The following is a 20516-nucleotide window of genomic DNA, read 5'->3' as shown; positions in this document are numbered from 1 at the left end:
TTTAGGTTTCATCTGATCAATTTAAACAGTAATAGGCTAAGGTCTATTGTACATCAGATTTGGCAACAACAAGATATTTCATAAAATACCTTAGGCTGTATTGACAGTCATTTAAAATTTAATCTTTAGTAGAGGCATACAGTGTACTGAACTACTGTTTTATCAAATCAAGTCAGAATTCATACAGAGTGAACAAATGTGACAACCAGCCTGCTCCTTTTTCTGCTATTGCAGTTCAAAAATTGCTTACAGTATTTTAATTACTATTAAAATTATATTGCAGCAATACTGCAAAAAAAACCCAGTCGGAATCTGGGCCCTACTGTGCAAAGCACCGTATAAACTCACAGACGTGGTCCTGGTCTTAAAATGCTTACAATCTTTCCGATTGTTTGCACATAACAGTCTCCTCAGTTACACCTGGATCAGGATAGCGAACCTGACACTTTGCTGTAATATTTGCTGTGTTAGATTTGCCTTGTAACCATTTAGAAAAAGGCATTTTTCTTCTATTAAAGAAAAATATTTTTACCGTGGCAAAACTTTTTTTTAAGCTTTCAGCAAATCCTGTAAAAATATTAATTCAATTGTTTTGCTAAAGGTGTAATGTTTTTCACAATTTCTAGTTTGCTTTTACTTCTTTCATTTCCTGCCTTTGGCCATCTCCTCTAGTTTTCCCATCTTCACACCATTTAGAAGACCATCACCGTGGAGCTTAAACTTTAGCCAAAGGTCAATATATGTTGGTCTACCTCATGATATTGGATAGGCCAAGAAGCTTTTGTATCAGCTGCAATTTCACTTAGGATGCCTCATTATGAAATTTAAGTAATAGCCAAAATTTAAGGAGCAAGTTGAGTAAATGATCAGGAGGAGGAACGGTATATATGCAGTTTGGTCTTCAGTCTCCACAGGGTAAAGGAACTAGTTCCTATCTGAAGAGCAATGACCAACGCTTTCTTAGAAGAATAAGTACATTATATTCACAAAAAGACTAATCTCCTGTTCCAGCTGGTCTCACAAAGACCTAAATCTACTGCATGGAAGTGCAAGCATAACAAAAAAGATGTGGGGCTACATCACATCAAGTATGTCATCCCATGAGCTAAAGGGTAATTTCCAGCTTGTATAGACATACCTGTGCTAACTCTGAGTTAGAGCACTAAAAACAGAAGTATAACCATGGTGACATTACAGGTGGGATGGACTAGCCACCCCAAGTACAATCCTGTCTGAAACCCTAAGTATGTAATTGCTCAACTAGCCTCTCCCACCACTTGCAACGCAATGGCTACACTTCTACTTTTAGCTCGATTGAAGTTAGTGCAAGTATGTCTACCTCCATCTCTAGTGTAGACATACCCATACCCACTGTAATTCTTCAGATCAAGCTGTCCAATCACCTGAACATGAACTCCACAGGCTGAAGAAAACTCTTACTGTGAACTAAACATGACCTATGGGACGTAGTTTGATCTTTATGCATAGACATTTCTATGGAACTCCTCACTACTGTGGTATCTGAGTGGAGTTTCTCACAAACATTCTTTATTTTAGTCTTATAACGCCCCTATAAGGTAGCGAATTACAATTCCCATTTTTACAGATGAGGAACTGAAACACAAAGGGCCCGACTCTTCTCTCACTTAGACAAGTTTACACCAGTGTAGCTCTATTGATTTCAGCAGTCACTCCTGACTTGCACCAGTGTTCATAAAAGTACAATCAGACCCAAAGAGATTAAAAGATTTGCCCAAGGTCACAAAGGATTAGAATCCAGATCTCCTGATTCCCAGTTCACTACCTTTACAACAAGGCCACTAATTTAAGCCAATATATTTATGAACTATAATGTTTGCAGTGTTGCTGTAGCCACGTTGGTTCCAGGATATGAGTAACACAAGGTAAGTGAGGTAATCTCTTTAATTATTGTCTCTCTCATAAAACTATCTTTACATTCAAGTGTATATCCAAAGACAGGAGTCCTAGAAACCTATTGAGAGAAATCTAGTGTTTCAGTAATCACTAGAAAAGAAGTATTTTAAAATTAATCTATGATAGATGGCTATAACACTTTTTGTGGCGCAACGATCTGCTACGAAAATATACTTTTCATAAATCTCACTAATAGATTTTGCAGCTTTAAGACCTGATTCTTTCCCAGTGAAATCAATATTATCTTTCCATCGACTTCACTGAGAACAGGATCACATCCTTAAGGAGTAGTTCTTACCTTGACATTTCTTTTGGGATAAAGGAAGAAAAATGGTTTCAGAACTGGAGACCTGGACATACAAAACAACAGATATAATTAATATAAATAGAAATGAATGCAAATGTCAGCTTATTCATCTCTAAGATCATTCGGCATTTGAAAATCCACAGTATAGGAATTAAAAGCTATGATCAGAAGTGTTTTTCTGAGCTATTTTGGTACATCTGAAAAGTGTAGTAACTCCCTAGAAATACGACTGAAATGCCTTATTTCTTATTAAGAAAGTGAAATAAAAAAGGGAAAGAAAAGTGTCAAGGCAGCTTTAAATGGTGGTATTGATATGCTTATAACACAAAGGATGACCAATGAAAATTCATGCACCTTCTGAATATCTGTCCAATATGGTATTGTATTTTGCAGGTGGTTAGGTAAAACTGATACAAAGATATGCTCAGAGTAAGTTTATGGTTTGTAAAGATAGTACCCAATCAGAGTATCCTGACCACCCGAGGAGTTTCTACTATAATTGTTCACAGTTAGAAGTAACTCTTCTCATGAGTAAGAACAGAAGTGTGAGCTTGTACATTTAAAAGAAAGATTTAAGTCATCAACTGTTTTAAATATGAAAAAAATACTGATCCCAAACCAGTTTATAGGGATGCTCACAATTACTCTAAACCTAATCTGCTTCATAGCTTTCAACCTATGATTGCAAAAGGAGACCGTTTTGAAATCATAAATGACCTAAGTACAGTTCTTAGCTGGTATAAAAAGAGCCAATTCCAGCTGAAACAAAGTTAGCACAGTTTTCCTTATGGCTCACCTAGTAGAGATGTTGCTACTAAGACCCTGGATAGAGTCTCATCTGAGGTAAATATGGTGTCTCCAACAACCACATACAGAAGTCTGCTAATTTAACAAGAATTTTGCAGTATGATTGTTATCTTGTGACCAGTAGTAGACATAACACAAGACACAACTGGACTTTTTTTTTTAAAAGGATACTATATGCACACAGTAAAACAAGGGAAGATCAGAAGTGAACTTACACTCTTGGACGTCCTCCAACAACTGCTGTAAGACCAGGTGCTAAAAATTGAAATAAAATAAATCAAAACGGGTTAATTTCTTAATAGATTCCCCTCCCCCACCCCAAACAACTGTAGTTCAGATATTACTGCACCCTGAACCCTTCCTATGATTTCCTTTTACAAAATGCTGGGGAGATTGTGTGTAGTAACTCCCTAGAAATATAATGACTGAAATGTGTGTTACACCAGACATGCAAAACAAAATGTTTTCATGAAATTGATGAAAGAAATTGAGATTTTCACAAAACATCTGAAATGGTTTACAAACATTCATGAAAGTCCCTAATCATATATATGAATTTATTTTCAAAACCTAAACACATATATAAATTTGTGAGAAAAAAGAACAAATATTTGTTAAAAAGACAGACAATTCTAAAGTAAACTGTGGTTTGTTTAATGCAAATAATTGTTATCCTATTCATGAATATTATAGAATTGTGAACAACTTTTGCTCTTTATTTTTGGAATGACTGACACCATACATACATAGCATTGGTAAATTATAGCCATACGCCACAGGGAAAATGTTTTACTGGTTAATTTTTACCTAGAAATCAATCAATTAGTAAAGCATTAGTAAGAAGAGTCCTTAAGGTATGTCTGCACTGCAGCTGGGAGCAAGCTTGCCAGCCCGGGTTCATGCTAGCATGCTAAATATAGCGGGGTAGATATTAGGTGCAGGGGGTAGGGTGGGTCCAAGCTTGGGTGGATAAGCCTGAGTCTCCATCTGTGTCCCAATGTCCACACGATTACTTTTACTGTGCTAGGGCAAGTCCTACTAGCACAAATCTGCCTACCTGGGCTCAGAGGCTTGCTTCTAGCTGCAGTGTAGACATACCTTTAAAGAACTGTGAAAAGCAACATGTGCTTTGGTAGATTAATTTTGAAGGCATGCAGCAGTGTATTTCAACTTAGTCTTTACATGACAGCATCCTCTGAAGAACATTTAGAGAAATATGAGCACCTTTCAAATCTCTAATTGCTTCCAAAAGAAAGCTAGTACACCATTTTTAGACAGCTAAGCTTTCAGTTTGGAACTTCAGTTACTTCTAGCACATTAGCTGAAGTTGATTTCTATGTAGTTATAATTTAGGAGTCCTGTGACAATGCCATCCCTAAGTTTCAATGATATTTACTATTAAGAATTCATGGATTCCAAGATTACAATGCCAGAAGGGAGCACTGCAATCATCTAACCTGACATCCTATATCATACTGGCCCCATGACATCGATGAATTAATATGTTTGAATTACAGTAGTTAAAAAAACATCCAATCTTAATTTAAAAATTGCCTGTGGTGGATTCTCCATCACAAGTCTTGGTGTTAATCATTCCAATGGTTTATTATATTCACTGTTAAAAATTGTGCCTTATTTCTAGTCAATGTGTCTAGCTTCAACTTCCAGCCATTGGATTTTATTATATTTTTGTCTGCTAGATTGAACATCCCATTATCAGTTTTGTTCCCCATGTTGGTATTTACAGACTAATCAAATCACCCCTTATCCTTCTTTTGGTTAAACTAAACAGATTGAGCTCCTGGAGTTTATCACTATAAGGCAAGTTTTCCTATCTGCAAATCATTCTTGTGGCTTTTCTCTGAACCCTCTCCATTTATCAACAGCCAACTTCAACTGTGGACACCAGAACTAAACACTGTATTCCAGCAGCAGTCACACCAGTGCCACATACACAGGTAATATTACCTCCTTACTTCCACTCAGCATTCCCCAGTTTATATATGCAAGGATAACACCAACCCTTTCGGCCACCGCATAGCGCCGGGAGCTTATGTTCAGCTGATTGTCCCCAAGGACCCCCACATCTTTTTCACACTCACTGCTTCCCGAGGTAGAGTCCCCTACCCTATAAGTATGGCCTAAGTTCTTTTTTCCTAGATGTATAATTTTACATTTGGTCACTGTAAAATGCATATTGTTTGCTTCTACCCAGCTTGCCAAACAATCTAGATTGCTTTATATCAGTTACCGGTACCCTTCATTATTTACGACTCATTCCAAACTTAGTCATCTGCAACCTTTATCAGTGATGATTTTGTGTTTTTTTTTCCAGGTCATTGATAAAAATGTTAAATAGCTGGGGGCCAAGAACCAATACCTGCAGAACCCTAACAGAAACACACCTGATGATTCCCTGTTACAAATACAGTTTGATTTAGCTGCCTCCTGAGCTGCCTCTTTAGCACAGAGTGACAAAAATATATCCTCTATTTAGATCTGTTAACTGATCCATCATGAAGTGCTGATCCCATACAGGATCAGCTTTCTCAAATATGGAACAAGCTCATCCTCAAGTAAGTCTCTTGGAATAAAGCACTGTTGTTCTGAACATGTGAGATATTAGTGCTTTAAAGTGCTGAAGCGCTGCCAACAGACCTTCTTAATTAAATTCCTTTACAACTTCAATAGCTCTTTTATCTAGATCACCATGTGTAACGAGCCCCACAAGGTAAACCTCATCTAGTTTTTCAGCAACTTGCAGTTGTAAATCAGCATCAAGCAAAGTCTGGAAATGCTCAGAATGGGTAAAGGTAGCAGAAGTATCCATTGGCTCTTCAGTACCACTCCCATTAACATGTTCAGTAGCCATGTTTCCGGATATATGTTGGTGTGGGGGGAAATGCCAGGCAAAACAGGCTCAGGGTGCAGCTGGCAGCTCAGAGTGCTGAGGAGCTGCCCCCTGTGCACCCTCTGTGTGGCAGACAGTGTTCTCCAGCTCGAGTAAAATGGCTGCCACTCAAGTGTTCATGTTGCTGCTGGCACCAACTCCAGCCCCTTCCTCTCAGCACAGAGGGAGGATGTGTGTATTTCCTGTGGAGATAGGAAAGGTCTTTTTACAGTTCTACAATCTCTTCATGAAATCATTAACCCTTATTTGCAATAAACACAGCTCAATTCAGAACTGAATTCAGCTGTTTCACAAAAGTCTGTTCAAAGGATGGTAGTTTGATGGTTCTCAGTGATAAAAGCTTTGTTGTAACTACACTGTGTGTCATACCCAGTCTGATCAGCACTTGATGAATACAGTAAAACTGAATTTTTAAGAAGCACCTCACCCCGACTTGGAGATAATTCAAGGAATCAATCTCTTTACCTATTCATAATACTAAAGAGTCATCATGTGATGTGTAGTACATTTTAACTTGCAAAACCTGTTGTGTAAATTTGACTAAAAGCAGCTCAGCAGTAGCCACTCATTTGTTTTACACAAGCTTCAAATTTGGTGTATTTTGAATAAAACTCATCTGAGTATTTAATTTTGACTCAAATGCATTATCTTTCGTTTATTTCTTCTAAGACTCTACTTCCTATTTATTTGTATTATAGCTAAGGAGCATGTTGTAGCAGATGGATATATGTCTATATTAAATTGTAATCTGCAAATGACAATGCAACTGCCATTTTGAAGCATGTGGCCTACATTCTGAGTGTATAGTTAACTGCCTAGTGCTACAAAGAACAGAACCAAGGACAGCTTATAATGCATGACACCTCTCTGAAGGGCTAACACAGGAGATCAACTGTGATTGTTTCCCAGTCAAGAGATTCACCCCGGTTTTGCCAAAGAGCTAGGCTGGAGGAAAGGGGTTTTTGCAGTTCAGACTCTGTGGGGGCTTGGACTTCCTGGCTAACGAGCTGCAGCTGATCAGTTGGTCACATGGCAAAGGGGACAGAATCTTTATTTAAAGGCAGGATCTGCTCCAGACTCTCTCTTTCACTGTCTGACCATCACTTGCCAACAGAAGAACTGCAGGAGGCAGGAAATACTTTCCTGACACACTGACTGGTCTAGGACTCACAAGAAGCAGTGAACATAAACTTAGGAGACAGAGCATTTAGGCTTCTGTAGTTTTTCTTAAAAGATTTGTATGCTTTAAAGCAGGGGTGGGCTAACCACAGCCTGTGGGCCAGATCCGGCCCCTAGGGCTTTGGATCTGGCCCGCAGGATTGTCCCTCATGGTGCCGCAGGCCCCACACCCCCCCTCAGAAGTGGCCGGCACCATGTCCCTGCGGACCGGGGGGTGGGAGAGGGCGCAACAGAGGGCTCCATGAATTGCCCTTGCCTCCAGGCACTGCCCCCCGCAGCTCCCATTGGACAAGAATGGGGAACCACACCCAATGGGAGCTTTGGAAAAGGTACCTGGAGGCACGGCAAGGGCAGCGTGAGGAGCCCTGTGACCCTCCCCCACCCAGGGGCCATTGTGCTGGCTTCTTCCCAGAGCAGCGCAGCATGAGGCCAGGGCGGGCAGGCAGGGAGCCTGCTCTGGCCCTGGTGCACGCCGCTGCCACCCTGGAGCTGCTTTAGGTAAGCGGAGCCAGGCCAGAGCCCGAACCCCTCCTGCACCCCCCCAACTAACTGCCTGCACCCCTCCTACACCCCAACCCCTGCCCTGAGCCCCCTGCTGCATCCTGCATCCCCGCACACCCTCTCCTGAGCCCCCTGTTGCACCCCACACCCCTCCTGCACCCCAACCCCCTGCCCTGAGCTCCCTCCCGCAGTCCACACCCCTCCTCCACCCCTTCCCTGAACCCCTCCTCTGCCCCAATCCCTTGCCCTGAGCCCGTTCCTGCACACCACACCTCTCCTAAACCCCACACTCCCTCCTGCACCCCAACCCCCTGCCCCACATACAATTTCCCTACCCAGATATGGCTCTCTGCCCAAAAAGTTTGCCCACCCCTGCTTTAAAAGTAAAATTTACTGTGCTGCAGAAACTAGTGTATGAAGCCTGTGTTCCCTGCTTTACCTGCCATGCAGCCCTCAAGGAGTTAAACTATAAACTGCAGAGCCCCTGGTGAGGTGGACCTTTGGGAGCAGCATGCATAAGCGATTGGAAAGGCTGCGGGGAGGGGTTCAGCACTGGTTTCAGAGGGTAGTTGGACTGTGAAGTCCCAATGTCCTAAGGTAGCATGTCAGGTAAGGAATCTAGAGCCCAAAGCCTGCTTTGGAGGCCCAGAGCTAGAAACAGTGACAGACTCTGCCTAGACCCCACTGGTTTAGAAGCATGTGGGTTTCAAAGGTTGGGTCCAATTACATCACACCAAGCAGCCAGATCTGTAACATGCATTTTATTATTATTTTAAACAATTAGGGTAAGGGACTAGGCTGAGTGACTCCATGGAGGAGATGATATTGGCACTCAGAAAAACAATGTCTAACCGCCGTTTAAAATTCAAAAATTGTTTATTCTTCGCAATAGCAATGACAACAATGTTAATCTACCATATAAAAAGCATCTATAAACTATCATCTCAATCCTGCAATCTGTTCCATGAAGGCAGACCTGTGAGTATATGTACGACTCTATTACCTTTCATGGGACTCTTTACCAGTACAAGAGTCTGTCCACACAGATCAGGTTGCAGGATCAGGACCTCCAAGTACAGTTTATTTAAAAGCAGCAGTTATGACTGACCATTGTTTGCCAAGGTACTACTTATGTAATTAGCCACCAAGAAAAGTTTGCCTTTTCTATTACTGTATTGAATGTTCATGGCAGTTTAAAATTTTTTAAAAAGTCATCCATTGATAGACTCAGCTGTGTTATTCTACACTTTATAACTGTGGCTCTCATGCAGAGCCCAGCGCACTTGATTAAGAACATCTCTGTATGACGGACCCATATTACAGATGGTAATTTGAAGTGTAGGTAATATAAGCTATTACATATAGGGTGATTTCTACCTGAGGCCAGTTTACAACAGCTGCTACTGGCTTGGCTTCTTGGTGATGCACATACAAATCCAACTAGCCAGCTGAGAGGGCTCTAGTAACTGGATATGTATGTCCTATCTAGTGGTTAGCCACAGGCTGACAAAGATAGCAAGCTTTTGAAGAATACCTGATAGGGGTTTTGATGTTAGAAACAACCTGAAGGGTTAAGGCCTATTATTTATTTCACTATAAAATTACATTGTGCAATGTGAAGTTTTATTAAAAATATATATTATATCTTCACTAAAATGAATTTAAAGTATATTGCATAAAGAAGTAGAATTAGCAGGCAGCATGTGAAGCAGTTTCTTACTTATATTATATTTAAACTTGCTTGGAAGATCCAATTTAGATACAGTTCTATACATATATTTGTCCTATGTTCCGTCAAAAGCAGTGGCTGGCTATTGTAGTCACTCTTAAAATACAGAAGAACGACAGCTATGTTACTGCACAAGACTTGGTTAAGACTTTTTCAAGATGGCAAGAATATCACTTGTGTTTGAGAGCTATCTGCATTTAATAATCTCTACACACAACAGAGTTTAAATTAATTTACTTTATCAACCTATCTTTGGATTGTCATATGGACAATTTCCTGGTAGGATAATTTGTGATTAAGGATACCAGATTTTGCTCTGAAATAAATGTTAACTTCCTGAAAAGTCTACAAAGAAAACTTTTCACTAGCATGCTCTCAGACAATTTCATTTGACTTTCTATAACCAAGTAGTTGTCTAACCATCAAAGAGAATAACTGATCAGAGGGCAACAAAGTATTCTCACACCTTGGAACTAAGAGCTCCTGCTATTCCAAAATTGTCTGCTACACTGGTTTTGCAACGTTCAACCTACACACTACATCCTTTTCTATCACCAAGCCTGTCTCAGTAGGCATTGTAGAATAGAACTGCACAGCTAATCTACAAATCCAGATTTTAAAGATTTATTTATTTTAATCCTGGAATCTCCATAGCCATTATTTATACTAACACTAATGAATATTTACCTGGAAGAATTTACTTTACATATAAACTAATATTTAAATAAAAGATTAGATTATAATTATTAGGAAGAGAAGCCAAGTCTTAAACAGATAATGGTTTATGACTGATGATTTATTTTTTTAATTGCAGCAGCACCCACCAACTGCAATCAGGATTAAGATCTCATTGAGAGAGCACTTAAACACATGGGAACAGTCTGTCCTCCTTCCAAAGATCTTATCTTTAAAAAAAAAAAGAGAGAGACATTTAGAAAAAGGATACATCTAGAGCTGTTCAGACCTTCCCAGTTGCTCAGTAGCCCAAGATCCCAGGCTCCCTGGCAGGCCACTGGCTTACTGACCCAGAGCCCGGGTTCCCAGCACAGCTGGGCACAGAACAGTTAATTCCAATTCTTGGAGAATTAAAAAAAAAAAAAAAAAGAAAGGAAGAAAGCTTTTTATTCTAATTCAGTACAAAACTAAATTTCAAATGGAATGCCTGTTCTTTACCCAACTCTAGATACAACAGAGAAGCAGAAAGATGGTTAGCAAATATCATGTACTCCCTCCCATATTGTAGAAGCAGTAGGAAGGGAGTGCGTCAACGGGGGGAAAGTAGGAAAGAAAAGGTTTTGGTACTGGGGGAGAAAGGAGGGAAGTGCAATTAGGCAAAGGGGACAGGAGGAAGGAAATGTGGAAAGGTACAGAAATTAGAAGGGCTCAGAGCAAAGAACTAGTCAGAACAGTATGTGCAAAGTTCAAACTGACAAAAGCTGAGTCTGTTGCCAACACCATTTGTAATCCAGGGGGTTCTGAAGATATTAAAGGTATGCCCCCATCTGGGCATTATGCTCTACTTTTGGGGACAGGGCACTTTACTCTCAGGGCTGTGTCTGTCCTGGTAGTCCAGGTTTTCTTCCCAGAGACCATGTGGCTGGGGGAAGGGAAGCCACTTGGGGCCTTGTGTCCTGGAGATGGGGGTCACCTATTCAGGCCCAGGTCTAGGGAGATGAGGGGGAAAAGAGAGGCTCCAACCTGGACTGTGACCCTGCCTCACTGGCGCTCTGCTGACTCCTGACCGCTTAGCGGGGAGTAAGGTGATGGGGAAAGCCCTTTCCTCTCGTGTGGGGAAGGAGAGGAGAAAAGATCAGAGACAAAAGCAGAGAATTAGACATCTAATCAGCTAACCTAATTATTTATCAACCTGCCACCACCTCCAAAATACAGATTGTTGATTACTCTAATAGTTTTTTCCCACTTCAGTATTTTCACGTACAACAAGTCATCAGTCATGCTCATGGATGCCTGGTGATCACTAATAAAATGCTTCCCAGATGCAGTCTCCTGGTCATTCATCTCAGTCTGAATACTACTTGCTGGTCAAAATGTCACTGCAGAAAATATCCATTTCCAGTTCCACATTAGGAGGCATAAATATATAACAGTCAAGTGTGGGCTACAGGTGAAGTTCCTCTGATCCTCCACCCTTTGTACAGTAAGTTACTGTGATCAAAGAGAGGAGTGTTTCCCAAAGTGTAGTATGTGCCTCTTATCCAGGGGGACACGAAGGCCTCGCCAGGGTGCATGGATAGGTCTCTCAACTGTTGTGAAGAAAACCTTGAACATCTGACTCGAGCATAAGTGATGCAGCAACATCTGCCTGTTTGCAGAGTCTGAAAAATAGCTTAGAGGTATGAATTGGCCCATTTGTTTTAATGGGTGCTAATTCAAATGTCAGTGATTATATTTTAAATAGCAACATTTTAAACTATTTCACTCCAGTCGAAACATGTAAGACTTTAGTAGAAGTGTGATTTTACAAAAACCCTACACAGTCTCCTTTAGTGACTGCTTATTTGGGGAAGGATTTTAACGTCACACAATAGGGCTGAAAGGACATGACTGGTTTCATTTTCCCAGAGGGATGCTCAGCTTTCAAAGTTTGCGAAACACTGGGGAAGAGGTTTGAAGGGTGGAGAAGAAAGTTACAAGAAGCTGATCTATTGATAACTTTAGAACAGTATGCTCTGTGAGTATTTAATTGGAAAGTACAAAGTCAACTAATCCCATGCATTCCTGTCAGTTCTGTCTTGTCAATTACTATCTCCATTCAATCCCAATTAAAGGACTTTGCAGTCTTCCTTTTAGGCAAGAAGAAAACCAAGTGCTCTTCCTCTCCATAATCCACTTCACTAATTCCAATTTCTTACTTGCCAAATGATTGAGTTTCTCTATGTCCTTCTTGACTTCTTCCCACCATATCAATGTATGCAATAATGTCCGTACTTGACCTTATCTTTACTCTGCATTAGCCAACATACTTTCCCATGTCCGCATTCCTGCCCATCTCAATTACTGCAATTCTCTATTTGCTGGTTTCCCTAACTTTCTTTGAACCAAACTCCAGCATATCTAGAAAAATAATTAACAACATTGTCTTGAAAACCCAGAGATCATTTCACTTTGGCCAAAAGTTTCAGACAAGTTAGGCCCCTAAATCTATATTTAGGCACCTTAACTAAATTGCATGTTTGCAGAAATGTCAGACACCCAGAAATCCCACTGAAGTTAGTAAGAGCTTCATGTGTACAGCATCTTTGAATATCAGGCTACTTATATTTAGGTGCCTCAGTATTGATTTAGGAGCCTAACTTTAGGCATCCAAATTTGAAGATGTTGGCCTTCAGTCCCTACTCACCTTCATGGAATTTCATACTCCCTCAAGAATATAGTTCTTTATCTGCTTATGTTTGTTCAATTCCTTGCACAATCTCACCTTATCCTCTGGCTTCATCACTCCCTCTAGCCTACCTTCAATTTCCTCATCCATCTTTCCACTTATTGACGGAGCCTGAAGCCAATATTGTCCCCTTTCCAGAGAACAACCCCTCAACAAACTCTGTCTCAATATCTTAATCTAAAAAGTCACATCTCATCTGTCTGATTTTGGCTTATTGCCTTCAGTTCCTACCCTCTTTAATTTACTTTGTCAGTATATAAGCTTTGGTTATTAATGACTACATAAATATCAATTTATATTTTGTGTAAATCTGTATTTTGCAACAGAATAAGGTATTTTTCAATACTTAAATGGCAGGTATTAGACCACAACATTGCATTATTTTGTAAAATGCTTTAAAGCTAAAAATAGTTATACACAGAAACAATGCTTTGAACAGTTAACATTTCACAGCAGATTGAAACTTCACAGGGTCTCACAGTGTAGCCATGGCTCTTGCCATGCTGACTTACCTTTTTTTGATCTAACATTCCTCCTCCTTCATATTTCCCGTGGAAGCAAAGAGGCTGAAACAAATGTTACCAATGAACTTGCAGCACATTTTGGGGACTGACATTCCTTTGTAACGAACTGGTTTTGAAGCATTATCTTTTTAAATTACCAAGCTACAGGAATCTGAAATCCTATGTTCTGCAGTGAACAGCACTTATGTTATAATAATACTGTACAGCACATAAGTATAATCTTTGTTTATTGAGATCAATTATATGTTCTTAATTATTCTATTCATTTCCTCTACATTCAGCAGATAAAACATCCTGTGTGATATTATCCTCTAACCAACGTGGGGACTGGAGTAAACTTACAACTAGGACATTTCTTGAAGTGTCTTCCAACACACTTAGGAGATCAGTCATAATATTTACATATACTCAAGCACTTTGAAATCTCAAGCTGTATTAACCAGCTGTCATTTTGGTGTCAAACTCCGGTCACTTTAATGTGAAATAAGGGTCAGCACTTGATTTTTTGCTATTAGTAAAATATTTCTTAGCTACTGAACTTTTATTAAACCACAAAACTAGAAGGAGAGCCTAATACGTGCAAAAAGTTGTTGCTCTCACCAACAGAAGTTGGTCCAATAAAAGATATTACCTCAGCCACCTTATCTCGCTAATATCCTGGGACCAACAGGGCTACCACAACATTGCATACAATAATGTGCCATACGGACACTCTTAAGAGCTCTACAGTGCCATTTTGTTAGTGCTAGTATATGAACAAGAAAACAATTCAGACTAAAAACAAAAACAAAAAGAAACCAACCACAATTATTTAACTGTTAATGGTCTGACTTAAAATCACCATGAAGACATTTTCAATTAATACTAAAAACCTGTCTTTGTCCTTTTAACCATATTTTCAGAGGTCTCAAATAAAAGCTATTGTTCTCAATTCCATAATTACTGGGTGAATTTCTATGGCCTGTGTTATGCAGAAGATCAGGCCAGATGGCCATTAGCTATTCTGGCTTAAAAATTTATGAATCTATGATCATAGCCTCTAATAATGTCATCACTAAATTTCCATGTACATCAAAATTCTGATATGTACTTGCAAACTACATCTTTTTGCTACTGCTGGATAGCCATCAAATTACACATTTTTGCATGTGCTAAATATCCCTTAGACTGAAAAATTTGTGACTATATTTACATTTTTGGCTTTGATAGTTTCATCTTAAAACACTATGCCCCAGGCCACCCAGGAATTCAACTAACACTGGGAGAATCACTAAGAAGCTACTTAAGATCTCAATTCAGAAAAGAATCCCTGTTCAGGAAGAACACTTAAGTATGTGCTTAGGCTTAACTTAACTTTAAGCAGATGCTTAATTCCTCCTGAAGTCTTAGCAGAGGCTGTCTACTGGGACTAAACACTATACAGTCTTGAAATTAAAAAATATTTTGTTTTGTAAAAAGAAACTAATACTAGAAATATTTAGATGAAATGTAAAATATTTTGTGAAAACATTTTTTTGTTTTTTAACATCCCCCTGCCTTTTTTGTAACCCAAATATTACAATACTGTATTTAAATGCATGAAGACAAGTAAGTGAAGTTGCTAGAAATTATTTTTAAAAATGAAACTGACTGGTCTCTCTTAATTTAAAAAGCAGAGGGAAAAAGAAGGAATAACCAAAGAACACGTGGTAAAAAGTAAGACAGGGTTTTAAAAAAGTTCTTTCAGGTTTAATAATCTCGGGTGTTAACAGTCACATGCAGATAAGGACATTGGTTTTGTCTTTATAAACAACTTTTTGTTTGACAGCAGCCTTTTAATCTCAATAAGATCAGCCTCATTCAAATCAAATCCGAGCCAGTGTATAAACTAGCAAACTAAAGCTAATGCTCAACAAAAGTGTGCAATAAAGAAGCTTCCTTTTCAACAGAGAAAAAGGAACAACAAACCATTGTCTAACTTGTCAATATATCACCTATCCACAGGTTGTAATTTCAAACATTTCACTGAGCTCAGAAAGAATCTAAAATTTAATTTTGACAATGTGAAATTAAAATTTGTATTTAGGTAGCTTTACTGAGAGTATGTTTGCATCTGCAAACACTCTCTTTAAAGAAACACTAGGCTTTAAAAATAAAGATTAGGAAGAATATGTTAGGAATTAGCTCTGTAGATTTTAATGCACTCACTTTTCATTATGGAGGTATACATTTTTTAAAAGGTGCTGCTCTCCCAACATTATCTTTGACAGATCTAACACCTTTTATTTATTATAAAGCATAGGAACACATACACAAGCAAATTCCAGCACACAGACAACATTCCTATAGCTTCTTCTCAGACACTGGTTTTTGCTATGGAATTCCACTCTCCGTTCCAAATCAGCATAACTACTTATGGCACACCTGTCTTATTTTAAAAGTCTTTCTATACTGATTTTCAAAACAAACAAACAATGTAAACCACCAGAGAAGAGAAAAAGTTTATTTCAATAATCACTGATCAGAAAGTACAGTGATTTTCTCGGTTATGATTATCCATATTTATTGTCCCCCTAAATCAATGTGTAGCTACATACTACATCCAAAAAAAAAAAAAAAAAAAACCTACAAGAATGTTAAGGTTGCAAAATCAAGCACTCAAAAGTTAGGAATCACCAGAACTAAAGGGAGCAAAATTTTCACAGAGAGCAAAAAGCACATTGCCGACACTAGGTAGTCCCACAGCCAGATTCCAAATCCGTGCTCCAGAACATGAAGGCTTTGGAGCGTCCCAACAAACCTGTTGTAAGAATTTTTAAAATAGATAAGGCAACAAACTTTCCCCTAATCTTGACCTCAGAAACGTCTCCCAAAAATTCAACTTTAGGCAAATACCCAGCTTCAAAAATTTTGACCTGAGTAGTTTACACATTTGACAAATTTATAAAAAAATTGAAAACAGAGTCCTAAATTAAAAGTGTTGGGCTAACTAGAGGTGTCACTAGCTGCACTGCCTAGAATTTATACTACTCTCATCACTGTGTTATCTCAAATAAGAAGCACAGTCAGTCTAGTGTTAGGAAAGAGGAATGGGAATCTACAATTCTGATTTCTATTCCTCATTCTTGCACGGACTCTCTGTATTATCAGAGAAAGCCATCTATAAAACTGAAATAAAACATTCCTAGCTCATCAGATGTTGCAATGCTTAGCTTGTTTGCAAAGCACTTTATGAAGAAAAGTGCTATAAGTAAAAAGTATTAGTTAGACACACAAGTGTGCGTGTGCACACACACTATAACATAATGTCAACCTGCTCAGCAGGTGGGAAAAAGAAGAAAAAAAGAACACTTTTCCAATTACCTTTCCTTTTGAACATCTGGTACTGACTAAATCAGTACACTCTCTCTGTGTCTCCTACAAAGCTTATTCTCTAAACGTGAAAAAAGAAACAGGAAGAAAAGCTTCAAATTCACACAAAAATCACCTTTGAGTTTAATAATGTAACTTTTTCTTCTTTTTGGACCCAAAGGTTACCTTATTTGTTACCTTTTTCAGTAATGTTTCAGCAGACCTGACATCTAGAAAATATATCATTTATTTGCAAGTATTACTGTAGCCATTGCTCCTCCTCCTGTCACATAAGACTAAGTTTCCTTCACTTGGTTTATATCACAGGATTCTAGTCTGGGTTTAATATATGGAGTGAAATCCTTTCCCCCATTGGAGTCAATGATAAAACTCCCATTGACTTCAATGGGACCAGGATTTCACTAATGGACTTTAAATCCTTAATTTGTTTTATCACATGCTGCATTTAAATTGTTGCCCTGGTTCCGCAGACAATAACCCATTGCTAGTCTCTGCTGTTTAAAGGAATTAAGTCCCGTCCCTCTTCAGATACCAGTTCTCTTTTGATATCAAAGTTCAGTAGAGCGCAGGTAAGAGATTTTTCCCATGAAGGATGAAATATCACCTCTTTGCTTTATTTTCAGGCACTCCTAAGATTCCAACATTACCTCTGTGGATTTGACACTCAGACTTCTTCCCGAGTCGCTTTTCTTCCACCTAGCTATTTTAAAACAGCCCCTTGAAAATGGTTGATGCTTTAGTACTTTTGTATTTTGAGACTAATCATTTTCCCAATCTACTAACTTGGGCTGAAACACCCTCTATTTTTCCCTGTAAAGCTGTGCAGTCATTTTGCATTATAACATTTTAAAAATCATTAAAGAAATAAAACATTTCTTTACTAGAATTTTATTTGATTAAAATGGTTATCAGCAACAAACAGCTGGAGTTAGGCAGGTGAATGATTGAAAGTGTGAGGTCTAGGCCTTAAGGTAACAGCTCTCGGTTAGGTATCTGAAAACTTAAAATCAGAGTGTTTTCAAGAACATAGTATCTACACAGGAGAGTGGAATGTGAATGTATATTCTTGTCAAGGAAATAATTCATTTGAAAGTGGCATCAAGCCAAAACTGTGGAGCTAAACACACTCACATTTTGAAAAAGTTTCAAATCTGGATATAGATGCAAATGGCCCTATCTTCGCAATGAGTTAACCAAACTCTTGGATTCTAGAGTCTGCGCCTCTTTGTAAGTGAACTACAATGCCTAGGATCAAGAGCCTCTCGAGTAAACAATACCAGCTACACTAATTGCTGCTTGGGTCTACCCAATGCCCAGCACACCTGCCTTTTCAAAGCACCATATATAATTACGTAAGCAACTACAAATAAAAAAAAACACAGAAATTAAAATCCTCTACAAACTAGAACATCACTATATAAATTTAATAGTGTCATCTTAAAAAAATTATTTTGCATTGAAGAGATTTTTTCAGATTTATTCCAGTGTTGCAAACATTTAAAAAAAGACTAAACTAGCACAGTACAGAGTGTACTATTTCTATTACTGTAGTTCCTAGAAGCCCTAGTCACGAATATTAACATGTGCCCTACAGCAAGTCTTTTTCTAACACACTGACGTCTTGTTCTTAGCTGCAGTTAAACAATTAATTGCTTTTAGGTCTTACCAGATGGTCATAATGCACTGTTAACAAAAACAGAAATAGAGAGCACATCTCAAATAAATCGAATCTGGAAGTGATAATGTCTGAAGATGTGCCTTGCCGAAGCAATAGTCTTTACGCAGATGTGTAATAAAAGCTTTCACATACTTTAAAATAGATCTCTCTACACATACCGGTGACCACTACGCAAACCAAAACCACAGTAGAAACTCTAAATGGTAAAACCTTCTGTTAGATTAAAAAAAAAATAATAATACAATCCTGTCAAATCTAACAGAAAACTAATAATTATCTTTACAGCATCCAAAGGTTTTAGGCTATTCACAGTAGAAACATAAAGACATGGTCCCTGACCCAGAGAGCTTACAGACTAAGTTTAGATGTGCCAAGTGGGAACAACACACTAGGGAGGCGATAAGGTGAAGAAATAAAAGCAGGGCTGTCAAGGTATTAAAAAAAATTAATTGCAATTAATCGCAGTCTTAAATCTCATGGTTAAATAACAGAATACTATTTAAATATTTTTGGATGTTTTCACATATATTGATTTCAATTACAACACAGAATACCAAGTATACAGTGCTCGCTTTATATTATTTTTATTACAAATATTGCACTGTAAAAAGACATAGTATTTCAATTCACCTCATACAAGTACTGTAGTGCAATCTCTATCAAGAAAGTCCAACTTACAAATGTAGAATTATTATTTTTACAGAACTCCCTTCAGCTGAGTAAGACCTTGTTAATTTTGTTTTCAGTTAACTGCAGGCATTAACTGTGATTAATAGACAGCCCTAAATAAAAGACATTCCTACTTTATCCAAATGAACTCAATACCATTCACACATCGACTGGAAATCTTACCACATTCTCCTTTGTTCTTTTGGTTATTAAATGTGTGCCCCAAGGACTTTTCGTGAAGAAATTTAGCAATATCTGAATCTTCCTTATGAGCTGCCAAAATGTCTTCTCATGGAATAGGCTTTATAGTGGATTAAATGCCCACGGAGAATTCTTCCATTGCCAAAGCATCGGTAGCAGTTGTTGTCCATCACCAAAGATGCTGATGACAAGCATCATGTCTTGTGAGTACGATCGTGGCTAAAAAGGCCAATGGGTAAGTGGCAGTCCTTTCCCACACTGAGTGTGTATGTAGCTTGATACAACTAAGGGATCAATCTGTGCCTGCTGAATCCAATACTGTTTACAATTCAGCCTCAATGCCTCAAGATCCATATGGTGATTAATTTTGAACTGAGTAACCCCATCATTGACTGCTGCTCATCAGTGTGATCTGTTGCTAACAACTCCCAGCAGTTGGCATCAATATAGCACTGCTTCAAGTTACATTTCAATGTGTCCTTGAAGCATTTCTTCTGGCCATCTCCTATGAAGTTACCTACTTTCAGCTTATTGTATGGCAATAGCTTTGGCATTCTGGTGTCATCCATCCTCAACGCATGACCAGCTTAATGTCATTGTGATGCAAACAGCATGGCTTCAATCCCTGTGGAATGACCACGTTTCAGAGACTCATTATTAGTAACTTTATCCCACCATTTGATGCAGATGTCAGAAATTGACCTTATCTAGAAGCTTGATGTGATGCCTGGAGCAGATCCAAGTCTCGCACCCATCCAACAGATTGGACAATACAACCATTTTATAAACTTTTAGCTTTATTTGAAGCTTAATACCACATTGCTGCCAGTCTGCCAAATGATGAACTGGCTTTGTTGATGAAACCTGTCAACTTCTTGTCTATAGTAGTATCATTTGACAATGTGCTACCAAGATAGCTCAACACTGTTACAGACTTCTGCTGTGTGTTGCTGATGGTGACATTTGGTTTTCTGTAGGGTTTCCATAGTGCAGTATGATAAATGACTTCTATCTTTCTCAGACTGATTGTCAGCCCATACCTTTTTTTAGACTGTGTGAATCTGTCCGTAATCAATTGTATCTTTTCTTGAATATGTGCCTCTAGAGCACAGTCATTGGCACACAGCAGCTCATGAACTAAAGACCTCAAAGATATTCATAAAAGAGGACAACCTGTTCAGGTTGACTAATTTTCCAGAGGATCAGAAATGTATCCTGAAACTGGCATTCAGGTCTCTTATAGAAACATCAAGCATTGCTGCATAAAAGAGACTGAACATGACTGGAACCATTATGCAGCCCTGCTTAATACCATTAGTGA

General features: G+C 38.6%; 1 protein-coding gene across 2 annotated transcripts in view; it reads right to left on the bottom strand.

The window, feature by feature from the left end:
- Nucleotides 1-20516, bottom strand: part of LOC144264082 (uncharacterized) — a 105981-nt gene that overhangs the window by 21035 nt on the left and 64430 nt on the right. For both annotated transcript variants that reach the window (XR_013345942.1, XM_077815408.1), the window contains exons 14-15: nucleotides 3265-3304; nucleotides 2234-2285 (exon numbers count right to left, since the gene is read on the bottom strand). Coding sequence is in view for 1 of the 2 variants with exons in the window: in XM_077815408.1 (XP_077671534.1) it covers nucleotides 2234-2285; nucleotides 3265-3304 (92 nt within the window). In the remaining variant the exon portion in view is untranslated. The remainder of the gene's footprint in view (nucleotides 1-2233; nucleotides 2286-3264; nucleotides 3305-20516) is intronic.

This window comes from Eretmochelys imbricata, chromosome 4, assembly GCF_965152235.1.
Source record: "Eretmochelys imbricata isolate rEreImb1 chromosome 4, rEreImb1.hap1, whole genome shotgun sequence".
In the NCBI taxonomy this organism is placed as follows: domain Eukaryota; kingdom Metazoa; phylum Chordata; order Testudines; family Cheloniidae; genus Eretmochelys; species Eretmochelys imbricata.
Note: the sequence above shows the minus strand (reverse complement) of the source record. Positions and strands in the feature narration are given on the sequence as shown.